At 32.5% G+C, this 12777-nt stretch overlaps 1 protein-coding gene across 7 annotated transcripts in view; it reads right to left on the bottom strand.

Annotated features, from left to right (window-relative positions):
* The window catches only part of Hnf4 (Hepatocyte nuclear factor 4), a 290760-nt gene that overhangs the window by 190872 nt on the left and 87111 nt on the right, over window positions 1–12777 (bottom strand). Inside the window, exon 1 of one of the 7 annotated variants that reach the window (XM_072543889.1) lies at window positions 7727–7940. The exons of the other annotated variants lie outside the window; for them this stretch is intronic. Within the exon in view, the coding sequence (XP_072399990.1) occupies window positions 7727–7787 (61 nt within the window). The 5' untranslated portion in view covers window positions 7788–7940. Of the gene's footprint in view, window positions 1–7726; window positions 7941–12777 lie in introns of those variants that run through there. 7 annotated transcript variants of the gene reach the window in all.

The raw sequence follows: 12777 nt of genomic DNA on the forward strand, positions 1-12777 counted from the left end.
GACAGTTAAAAAAGTGTTACCAACTTACATTTATATACCTCTAAAAAAATACCCGTCATAATTAGTATATGACTACCCGTCATAGTTAATAGGTTGATCTTTCGTCTTAGCAGCACTGTAGACAATGTTTACTAGGTCTGTTATCCACCAGGTCAAAAATGTCGGGCATCCAAACAAGATCTTTTAGAATTAGTAGATTTTACAATCAAAACGCTCTGCTGGTTTTGTTATGATGTATGATCCGTCCCTATACAGTTCTTGCAGAATCATTACACCAAGCACATTTTGATCTGTTTCTGTTCCTGTTGTAAGTACCCTTTTCTTAATAGAAATTTGCAATATAAAGCACGCTACGTACATCAAAACTGCTTCAATGCTACTTCTTTAGCCTCAATACTTCTTCTTCTTCTTCTTTCTATGTAGACATAACTCTGTCTGTTTTTCAATGTACCTCCAGTAAGTTGTCGTTCTATCGTTTTCGTCGTCTTCCTAGTGAACGTCTTCCTATTGAAGAACCGTCTCTTGCCGTCTTTACTACTCTATTTGTTATCATTCGGCTTATATGATCGTTCCTTCCTACTATTCTATTTCTTACTCAGTTCTTGATCTTTTCCACCTTGCATCTACGTCGTATATCTGTAGTTCCAGCTCTGTCCCATAGTGTATTACCATCAATTTTGTCCTTTCTGTGTCAGGTCGTGTTTCTGCTGCGTATGTCACTATTGGTCTGATGACTGTTTTGTAAATTCTGCCTTTCATTTCTTTCCCGATATTTTTATTTCTCCATATTGTTCCATTGAGGCAGCATGCGGCTCTGTTTGCTCTATTCACTTGATCTTAAACCTCAGTTTCGAGCTTTCCGTAGTTAGATATTGTGATGCCTAGATATTTAAACTCCATCACTTGTTCTATTATCTGACCTTCCAACTCAAATTTACATCTTAGTAAATTTGCTTTTGTAACCATGCATTTTGTCTTTTTGGGGAAATTAACATGTTAAATTTTCTGGCGGTTATATTAAATTGGTGTAGCATACGTTGTAAACCGTCTTCACTTTGAGAAAGCCTCAACAGCAAAGGCATCAACATAACTTTTCGGAAAAACCAGCCAGTTATAAAGAAACATAAAGAAATTGATTCTGCTTTGTTTATTATTAATTTTAAAATTTCATTTAGATAGTACAATTAATGATTTTATCTTTGAAGTTATCAAACATTTTATCTACCTGAGTACAGTTTATCTACTACTTTTAAAATAGATAGAGACAAACAAGTAGCGTTACATTGTATAGGTTGTATTAAATTTGTCTAGTAAAGGAAAACCTTTGTTTTTTCTCATTTCAAGCTCTCGACAAGTTATATAGCATAGGAAACGATACACAATCCAGCCTTACTCCTTTACTAATATTTTTTCCAAGCTTGGCTATCTGCAAATTGCAATGTATTTAGTCAGGTATTATCCAATTATGTCCTATCCTATCTATTGTATAACATTGTACTTGCTTTTTCAAATATTAGTCTAAGAGCAAAGGAAGTTTCGTGGGTAATTTTTGGACAGGAATTTGTTATTAACAATTTAATTGTTTAAATGCTTATAACTAATAAACTAATAAATATATACCCTTTTTTCAAATCATGTTTTATTTATTTTAAAAATACTGACCAAACAAACTTTGAAAAATTAAAGTCGGTCTATTAGAAGCCGAGATATTGCAAATTAGTTATTAAAAAATAATAAAATATTGACATCAGGCATGTTTACTTATAACTTTACTTTTGCTCACCTTAAAAAGATTTAAAGCCCCTCATTTTAAGGCTATAATTATAAGCTTTAAAATAAATTTTGAAAAATTACATTTTATCAATTTTTAACAAAGTAATATCAGTTTAAACTATACAAGTTAGGTGTCAAAAACAATCGAATTTGTTTATAACAATTTTTCGGTAGTATCAGATCAAAAGATTTAGCATCATTTTAATGAAGATTATAGTACACTGGAAAACGAACATTTTAAGGTTTACCACACTCATTTTGATGCCGTTTTCGCTAAAATACAGTGTAATATCAACATCTCTACAAAAACAAAATCTTCTGCGTGTCTCGTAAATCTCCAATGTTTCATTTGCATTTGCAAAAGGAGCAACATTTAACTCCTGAAGAAATGCATAAACATGCATTAGATGCACAATAATGGAAGGAAAAAGACAAAGACAACTTGATCCTGGTAGATGACAAATAACCTGCCTCCGCAACATCAAGAATTGGACAGGACTAGAACTCCAAACCTTAATAAGAAAAGTATAAGAGATGCAGTTGCAGAAGTCATCGCCAACCTCCATTAGAAACAGTATTTAAAGAAAGAAGAATAGACACACCCTTGCCTGACTCTTCTTTTTATCGTGTAGCCTTTTGGTTATAGTAAAGATTGGTGATTATTCGTATGTCTTTGGATTCTACGTATCTGTCTTTAAGAAGTTGTATAAATTGCTTATAACTGACTTGTATAATACTTTGTTGTAATCAATAAAACATACACAGGCATCGTGGTTAACATCGATAGTAGAAGCAGTAGAAGCCACTGTTAGAATGCAGCGCAGATAAAATAGGCAATGTATTTCTTACGAGAAAACGGTCGACCACGTTGACGGTTTGCTTCATTATTGTGCGAGCGGCGCATCAGGACCGGATTTAAGAATCATAGCACTGGAATATACGCGCACACAACAATTGCTTACGGTTGTATAAAAGACAATCATTATTGTTTCAACTAAAGCATGATTCAATCATCGATGTATAAATAAGAGAATTACATTGTAGAACTAAACAATAACATAAAGAAAAATACTATAAAAAAAGTAAAATATATCAAAAACTCATTGTCGAAAGCTTATCTTTATTTATCAATTTTCAATAGCTTTCATTGTAAATACATTCTTTGGGAAATAAAGATCATTAAAAAGTCATTAGAAGAAGCGAATCAGTTTTAATCCCCATTGTCCATGCAAAGCAAACATGTCTCTTTGTCGATTTGGGTACTGGCCATTACACCAAAAACTTGTTGGAAAAAACTATAAAAGCTCAGCTCTATTTCATTTTCGCAAGCGGATGAAAGTATCTACATCACATCAAAGCACCAGTATCTGTCGTGAATTTCAAACAGGGTATAACTAAGTGTGCAAGTAAAACGTGTGATGTTAAATGTATTGAACTATCATCTGAACTTAAAAAATGGTGACAGCTTGACTATTACTGTGGAAAAAGTTTCGAAAATGTGCGGTGTGAGTGTTTGTAAAATTTATGACATCCGCGAAGAGGCCCAGCAAGGCGAACTGAAACCGGTAGAAAAAAGGAAGAAAAATACTTTCCAGTCCAATTCACGTGAGAATAATTACGATGAGGGTGAAATCTCGAATAAGGAAATTTTTCAAAACCACATTTTGTAGACCACTAAATGACATGGGTTTTGAATATGGTAAAAGAGGTCGAGATTCGATAATGATAAAAAGACAAGATATAGAGTACAAGTACTTCAGACAAATAAAAACATTGAGGAAGAAGGATAATGTAAACCTTGTTTATACCGATGAGTCTTGGACTAACGTCGGTGCTTCAGTCAAAAAGAAATGGAGGGACACAACGATCAAGAATCCACGAGATGCCTTCATAAAAGGGTCTCTACGGGACTGAAAGCTCCAACCCAAAGAGGTCCTCGGTTTGCACTTCTTCATGTTGGAAGCGAAACTGGTTTTGTGGCATGTGCCGAATTAAGTTTCTTGGCCAAGAAGGAAACGGCTGATTACTACGACGAAATGGACGGGGATCTATATGAAGAATGGTTTGAGAAGACGTTAATTCCAAACTTGCCGAAGTACAAAGAAAACGTTGTCGTTTTGTATAACGCGTCATAGCACTCCCGCAAATTTGATTTCCCGAAAAAATTGTGGGCCAAAAGGCAAATCAAGGATTGGCTAATCAAAAAGAACATTTTCTTTGAGGAAGATTACCTAAACAGTGAATTATTGGACACTGCGGCCGCATTTAGAGATGAGTACAAGTATAAAATTGAAATAATTGCGGAAAAATATGACGTTAAGATTTTGAGACTGTCCATTGCGAGCTGAACTCGATCAAATTGGTGAGGAGTCAAGTGAAAAGGTATGTGGCTTCAAACAACGTGAATTTTAAAGAAAAAACGATAGAACGGTTGATAAAAGAAGCTCACCAACGCGTATCTAAAGAACAGTGGCATAATTATGTGACCCACGTCAAGAAAGTAGAAGAAAAATGTTTGCGGTGGACAATTTGCAGGAAGATATTAAACCGGTAATAATTAATATAGTAGATAATTCAGAAGATGAGGACGATTTAGAAAAGGATTGCGATTAGTATTAATTAACGTGAAATGTCTTAGATTTAATGCTCGTACTGTACTTACAGTACATTTCAGTTATTACATTCTTGTGCATTTTATGTATATATATTTTTATCGTGTCATATAGGGTAACTACTGGCATTTTTTTGTATATATGTATATAAGTATTTACGAGGTATTAGATATTTTATGTATACAGGCATTTTTTTATATAATGAATTTGTTTTTTTTTTGTTTATTCTGTTATTTAACTCAGTTAAATTAATAAGCAACGATTTTTTAAATGAAGCGCGTACGGTCCTGATTTCTCAGTCTATCGCCAAACTACCACACACCTACCACTGTGCCGACATGAGCGGTATCGCTGTGCGCCGTAAGACCAACACTTCTAACTATGGCTTCTACTATAGGCATCGAAGCGTCAATATATCGTATGCAAATAGTGCTTTTCTTCTTTCCAGATCTTTCCTTAATCCAAATTGGGTGTCTCTGATGTCTTCTTTGAGTTTTTAGTCTATGATTTTCAGAAACAATTGTAAAATATGGTTCATTATTATCGACAATGAGTACTAAAAGTTAGTCAAATAATAACTAATTCCTACACAAATATTTCAACATCAGCACAAATACATTCTCTTCCACATAGAACAAACTTAAATTAAATCACTATGGAAACTTCTTTTGAAGAATCTTATATACTAAAACGCTAAGCCCTTTTCTTGTCCACCACTTTACTCAAAAACCATATTAGATAATTAAAATATTTTTTCGGAATATTATTAGTATTACGTATGAGATTGTCAAGATATACTTTTGGTACAAAAATTCACTTCCGGTTTTATCCGGATGATCGGAAGTTAAAATTTACTTTAAGTTTTAGACCCCACAATGTATATATGGATCGAAAGGTCTCGTCGAGACGAATCTAAATATGTACTTCCGGTTGCGATCCGACACCGGAAGTGACCCGAAACGCGCATAAAACGTCAAGATAGAGCAAATCTGACACCGGATTCGTGATCAGCATGCAAAATTAACTGCTAAATGATATCCATGTCGACATTTGATGAATTAAAAATTGCATTCCGGTTTTGAGGTCGACTTCCGGTTTCGTTTTTATTAGTCAAATCAATAGAGAATTCAACGTAGAGTTCAAAAATGTAAGTTCACGAAATTATCATTTATAGTTTTTGAGTTATTGATAAAAATATTTTTCCTTAATTTTTCTCGCAAAATAAAAATTTCATTTAAAAAACTCGATGTAGAGTTGGTCCGCTAGTGATTATTAAAAAAGCAAAAAGTCATAGTAAAAATTACAAGAAAAAAGTTAGAAGTTGTGCTGAGTTAGAAGTGACCACATCAGAATGTTACAGAGAATTTAAATTAATACAATAATATATGTCAAAACCGACAGATTCTATAGGTACAATTAAATTGAGAAGATGAATATTGCACCGAATATTCAAGCGATAATGAGACTTTCAAGCAATTTGTAATTCATGAAATATATGAAATAATGAATACACAAACCACTTTCAAAGATAAACGTAATCTTAGAGCTAATAATGGGTTCTGGTAAAAATTTCCCTTAAAAAATGACTAAACCTGTGTCGACGGCTACCTGTGAAAAGCGGCCTTGTAACTCTCTTATATATGTCCTGATATTACGGCCACCTTTATAATACGGCTGCAGCCAAATAATTGCAAATTTTTAAAGCCTATTTCATAGAAATTTACCTGTTAATATCGGACAAAATATTTTTGTCTATTTGTTGATAAAAATACCCAATACTATTACGATTTTAAATAGGTATCTACCTAAAAAGGGATTAAATAACCTGCATACTTAGGGTAGGCCTTTCTGATATTTTTCGTTAGTTTAAAGTTTTCTCCGTAAACCCTATAGAGAAAACAAACCCAAGAGAAAGAACTAATAAATATATACCCGGAGAGAATACAAACTCTAGAGAGAACAACCCCTAGAGAGAAAATAAAGGAATGAAAGAGGACAGTTCATAGCTATACCAATTCAGACTAACACAAAGTACTAAGAAACAATGAAGACCTTCCACCACGATATCCTACTAAAAAAACAATAAAAAACATAAAAAAGGCCTCGGCCAACAAAAAAAAAATCAAAAAACTCTAACAAAAAACCGGCGCAACCGAGTTTCGTTACAGAATGTAACGAAATTTTAGATTTTGATGAATTTGTCAGTGATATAGAGAGCCCTAATTCTAGTATTACAAACATTTTTGTTGTAAAATTTAAAGACGTAGAAAATTATTTATTGTGCAAAAATAATGGTAAAAGTTTTATGGATGTATCTCGAATTTTACTTAAGTGTAAAGCTGAGATTTTCGAATCAAAGCAAAAAGTGTAAAACCAACAAAGTTTTATGTTGTGTTTTAGTATATTAAAGTAGTTTCAGTTGTTTTTCGTTTATATATAGAATTATATTTGCAATAATTAATAAAGTAATTTAGAAATTACTATTTTAGCCACACATTGTGGCTTATTCCCATTAAAATACTAATTACTTTAAGATGCCACAAGGATATAACTTCAGAACAATATTAATTAATAAAATAAACACAGTTCCAAATATCTTTTATGTATTTGTAGACTACAAAACCTGGCAATAACGGCGACTTTTATATAACGGCCACTAGTTCTTTCAGTTTTAGTGGCCGTTATTGACAGCTTTTACTGTACTTTGTGGCAAAAACAACACACATAGAAACTGACCGTACTTTTGACTATAAATGTATCTTAAAAAGGTTTGATACGACGATTAAACTTTACATACTCTTTACATTTGGTCGACCTCTTAGACGTTCAACAGGACTATAAATCCAAAATGGTTACAAAAAAAGGAGATCCACAATAAATATTGAAATTCTAGGATTGTCATAAAAAAGAGGTGAACACGAGACATGAAATGCATGGAACATAATCTAATCTACCAAAATTTAACTTAAAAAAATCTCAAATGAATAAGGAAATATTTCAATAACAAACATTTCACAAAAACGCGCTCATTAAATTGAAAACCAAGTACTAATTTATTATTAAAATAAAAAAGAGAACCGTTTACCAAATTAATTGGTTTTTCGTTTAGCTGTACACGTGAAAAGTTTATCTAAAGATCACACACATTTCTTGAATTAAATTACGGAAAATATTATTCAAAATTGTGGGTCAAACGTAGATAAACCCAATGCATTTGTAGGATTTTGGTTGCGAGTTGTGAAACAATTCGGAGACGGTTGCCACTAATTAAAAAAGCAAAGAATACATTATAAAAAGCATGAATAATCAAATAATTAACATAAAATTGAAAAAAAGGTTACCTTGACCCAAGTCTGTAGCTACTAGCACGTCCATGTCCATAACAATATAATCACGAAACATAACTATTGCATTAAGTTGACGAAAATTTGATTGAGGAATACACACTACGGCAGTACCTTCAGGATAGTAGTACCCGCGAAGAGCGCGTCGAAAACTTACTGACGCAGTATCGAAAGCTACCGGTCAGCTAAGGCTCGCTGGTACTAACTGCGGTACCGCAGACTGAAATCATATTAAGCACTTAAAAAAACTAGTTATTAATGTAATAAATGTAGACGCCACTATTCGGTTGGAGGTTATGTAATTATACAGAGTGTTTGATGTCACAGATGACATTCAAATGCAAAAACCGGTTAGGCGGGAGCCATAAAGACTAAACGTAGCTATAAACTGAAAAAAATGAAGATTGATAGGCTGGTATGTTTAATAAATCAATTAAGTGCTAACTTCACGTCACGTATCGTTCACGTGTATATTTTCGAGGTTTTATAAAATATTTCTGGCTAGTTAACGATTAGTATCTGCAAATAGGTAACTTGCGACTTGACAACTATTCATAAGCTAAGTACAAAGCTTTAAATCAGCTCCATTAAAATTGTTTTTAATCAAATGCATTTTTATACTACTTGGCTTCTTTTCGCAATGTTAAACTACTACTAATTAAGTACTAAACCTACCAATTTTCAGCAGCGCTGTGCAACTTTTTGTATTCGGTTCGGGAAAGTGTCACGAAAGTTTGTGAAAAAAATTCATGGGGGTAAAATGAAAATTTTCATTTTGTGCATAAGGAAAATGCAATGCAAGTACATAGAAAATGAAAAATTTCCGTAGGGTGACTGTTGTGGGATTTTTTTTTAAGTTTTCTATATACCGCAGAATCTAGAAGATTTTGTATTTTCGATTTGTAGTCGGTTGTCTTCATTACGACGGTGGCGTTTCCCTTGTCTGCTGGTAAAATCAAGGACTGTTTAAGATCGGTAAAGGACAAACGCGACCCATTAGCAACGGCCGGAGTATACCGAATACCATGCACATGTGGAATGGTATATATGGGAACCACGAAAAGACACACAAACACAAGGATAAACGAACATAAAAGCCATTGTCGTTTAGGACATATCGACAAATCTGCCGTTGTCGAACACGCTTTGGGAAGCGGAGTACTACCCACGCTTGTATCGGGAAGCGGTGGAGATATATAAGCACCCAAATAATTTTAATCAGATCGAAGAAGGACTAAAAATCAACAAAACATGGATACCAATATTAAAATCCACAAAAACCCTTCCCGCAAAACACGAAGAAAGAAAAGCTACGAACAAACAGTTTAACAAGTTAAACGATGGCCGTGAAAGCCTAACGTATTTTATCAACTTGTCAGTTGACAACTCCCGACTTCTGACAGTTACACTTCAATGCTTCGATTCAAAATTCATTTATAATATTAAATCTTTTTCTTGGGTTTTTTAGCCTAATTTTTGTCCACCTTTTTTGGGTGGAAGAATTCCGCAGCACATGGTCGACCATGAAAATAACTGTAGCTGCTATTTAGAACCCAATGGCCACCTGAAGATGCAAACATGAAAGTATCTAGATTTAGCTACATCTAACCACTACATTCTATTGTTATCCTGTCCAGCTACTTAAAGACAACATCCGATGCCATAGGTATCATTTAAAAATCTTTTTCTGTAAAGCTTATAGGCAATATTTGTTTTGTTTAATTTTAAAATTTTCAATTACAATAAATATGATTAGTTAATCTTAGTTTATTTGTCCTAGCCAATTTGTCCTGCATTGTTCAAATTTAATTTTAAGGTAAGATGTTCTCACACCTGAGAGACTGAGATAAACGAGGCCTAACAATTGACTCCCAAAGAAAGTTGTGAGTTTTATTTTTCTACATTGGCTCACAACTTTCGGAGGTAGTTATATTGTTACCCATTGGCACCCACCGTTTTTGATGGGTCGTTTAATGTTCAATGTTTACAAAGTCATTACTCGGTTTTTTTTTTAGTTGTTGAACACAAATATTACGACGGCGATGGTATCCAAGGTATCTGGAGCCAAGGGTTACCTCACCTCATTAATTTCTATGTTAATTTTATTCTAAATCAATCGACGATCATCACTGGGAGGTTTTCGAGATCGCTGAACACGAATATTTCGTCGGTACCACTGATGAAGTGCCAGGTGATACATATTATAATCTCCCTGTAGCAGCTCGTTCCATTTACTTTCACATGTGCTCTTATACTTAATCTCTCACACGTACTAGTACACAGATATCCTCAAAGTTACATACTTAAAGTGCGTTTTTTTCTCCTCGCCCTATTCCAAATTATTATGAAAATCACTGTTTTTTTATATAAAAATGTGGATTTAAAAAGAATGGTATCGTTTGCAATTTGGCACATAAAAATTGTGCTGGGTGAAAATTGTATGGATATGGAACTAAAAAAAGAATCAATTATCTGATACATAAAATGACGAGGAAGAAATAAATTAGAATGATACGATTATTTGTTAATCATCGTATTTTACTAAGTAAAAAGAAATTTGTATTATTTATATTCGTAAAATGGAAAAGATACTGACCAAGAATAAATGGATAAAGCGAAGCAATAATAGACGCGGGGAAAGTTAAACAAAAACCACTCGAGGAATTGAAAATGATGGCAGAAAACAGAAAAGAATGGAAGAGATGGATGAATGGAAATTAAAATAGCTAGCCCAAATCCGACACCATGACAAGGTAAAAGGAAGGACAGAAAGAAAGAAAGAAAGAATTTTTTACATATATGGCATTCAACCTTTCAAATAAAATTCAAGTTATTGAAATCCGTTTAATAGAAGAGCCTAGGGCATTTTTTAAACAACTGTACAACTTTTAAGTTAATAAAATAATAGAATAGGTTTTTTAATTTCTAATTGACATCTTTTTTCTAAACTCATATCGAAAGTTCAGCCAAATAAGCGTATTAAGAAAAATATTAAGATTGGTCAATTAGTTCCGAAGTTATGATCGATCAAAGTTGACCTGCACTTACAACAATAGGACTACGGTGTGAGGTCTGTTTCTTTAACAAATACCTTTGTTGTGCCAAGCACTTAGTAGATACATATTTTCTCCTTTTTTTCCTTCTGTGCAACCTGGTTAAAATGTTGATTTAAAACGTTAAAGTTACATACAGAAACATCGACGAGAGACAGTGGTGGGGATAGCAATCTCATATCTCATCCGTATAAAATTAACTTACGGATTCAAAATAGCGACGCAGATAAAAATTGTAATTCTCTCAACTTCTAGTAGACCAATTTTGATCACTTTTTTTTTAACTTGGGGTGAGTTAAAACTCAAATATGATACTTTTAAAAGCGCATACATATTCATTTTTTATGTTTTTACGTATAAATGAATATTTTTTCTTTCTTTAGTTCTAAATACCCTAAACATTCGTACTATTTTTGTAAATGTCGGTCAACTTTGATCAATCATGACGTCGGAACTAGTTGATTAATCTTCCCAGCTAGTCAGCAATCTTACACTTTTGATTACTATTTAAGGGAAGAAGCCACAATTAAAGGTTAAAATACGTTTATTGACGTTTCAATTTCCACTTCGGAAATCGTTCTCAAAATACAAACATTAGTGACTCTGTATTCTTCCGTTTCGTGTTATAAACTAATGTTTGTATTTTGAGAACGATTTCCGAAGTGGAAATTGAAACGTCAATAAACGTATTTTAACCTTTAATTGTGGCTTATTTCCATTTAAATAGTAATTAATTTAAAATGCCACAAGAAAATAGCTTCTTACACTTTTGGTCAAGAAACGCATAGGCGCCCAATACGCCACAAGGAGAGATGGAACTAAAGAGAGACAATATTTTTTTAATATGCGTCTTTCGCTGAACTTTCGATGTTTAGAACATTAGAACAAAATGTTAGATGAAAATTGAACAGATATTCTATTTATTTATTAGCGTAACAATTATAGTTATTTAAAAAATTAAAATTTCCTAGAATCTCCTAGTCAAAAAAAAAAATTCAAGTATTTAAAACTTGTTTTGTTGGCTTTGCATAATTTTAAAAATTAATAATTTTTTTCAAAAATTTAGATTGCATAATTATTTTGCGAAAACTACTTGATCAATTGTATTGAAATTTAGTGTGGTGTTTTTTTATATTAAAAAGATATTTTGGGTAAATTTTAAAGGTTCTAAGTAGATTTTAAATACATGAAAAGGATTATTGAAAAAACATTGATTTTTGACATTTTTTTAATGGATTTTGCTAATTTTGCAGTAATAAAAATTATTTTTTTTCAATTAGCAATCAATTCAAACTTGTAAGGAAATTTAATTGCAAAACTTTTTTGTCTTTACAAAATTTTTCTAACATGCATAGCTGCCCAGATATAACAACGGAAAGAATGAAAAGAAGTGAATTTTTCCAATTTTTTTCACAAATTGTTTAAAAAAAATTAGTCCAACTTTTAGAATACCCGCATAGTCAAATTAGCATTTCTAATATTTCGAAGCGATTAAAGAAAAAAAAAACAAGATCATATACGATTTATCCAACACAAAATATACCGTCTGGTCTAATTGAGATTTAATTAAAAAACCATATTTCTTACAATTAAAATTTAGATATTGTTACGAAAGATTTATCCCACATAGAAAAAGTCCATTGACGAAAAAGAAGAAGTAGTTCGAGAACATTCAAAATGACGTTCCAAACTTTACTAGAAAAAAAGTCTAGTGAAGTTTGGAACGTCAGAAAATATATAATTATATAGTTGTCAGTTAGTTAAAAAGTATTGTAATATTGTTGATGTTAAATAAACTTAATTTTCAAGAAGTGTAAAATTGGTGACAGCGGTGGGATTGTATAACAATGTCGAGCCTGGCCCTGGCTTTATCACTTTGAAGCTTCAAACTTTTAAGAGCAAATTCGTAGACTTTTTCTAATTTTTCTTTCAAATTTTCAATGTAGGTCGGGGATGAACGTTCTTCTTCGCAGGGAGGCAATCTTCCGAAAATAA

Source organism: Diabrotica undecimpunctata, chromosome 9 (assembly GCF_040954645.1).
Source record: "Diabrotica undecimpunctata isolate CICGRU chromosome 9, icDiaUnde3, whole genome shotgun sequence".
NCBI classification, from domain to species: Eukaryota; Metazoa; Arthropoda; class Insecta; order Coleoptera; family Chrysomelidae; genus Diabrotica; species Diabrotica undecimpunctata.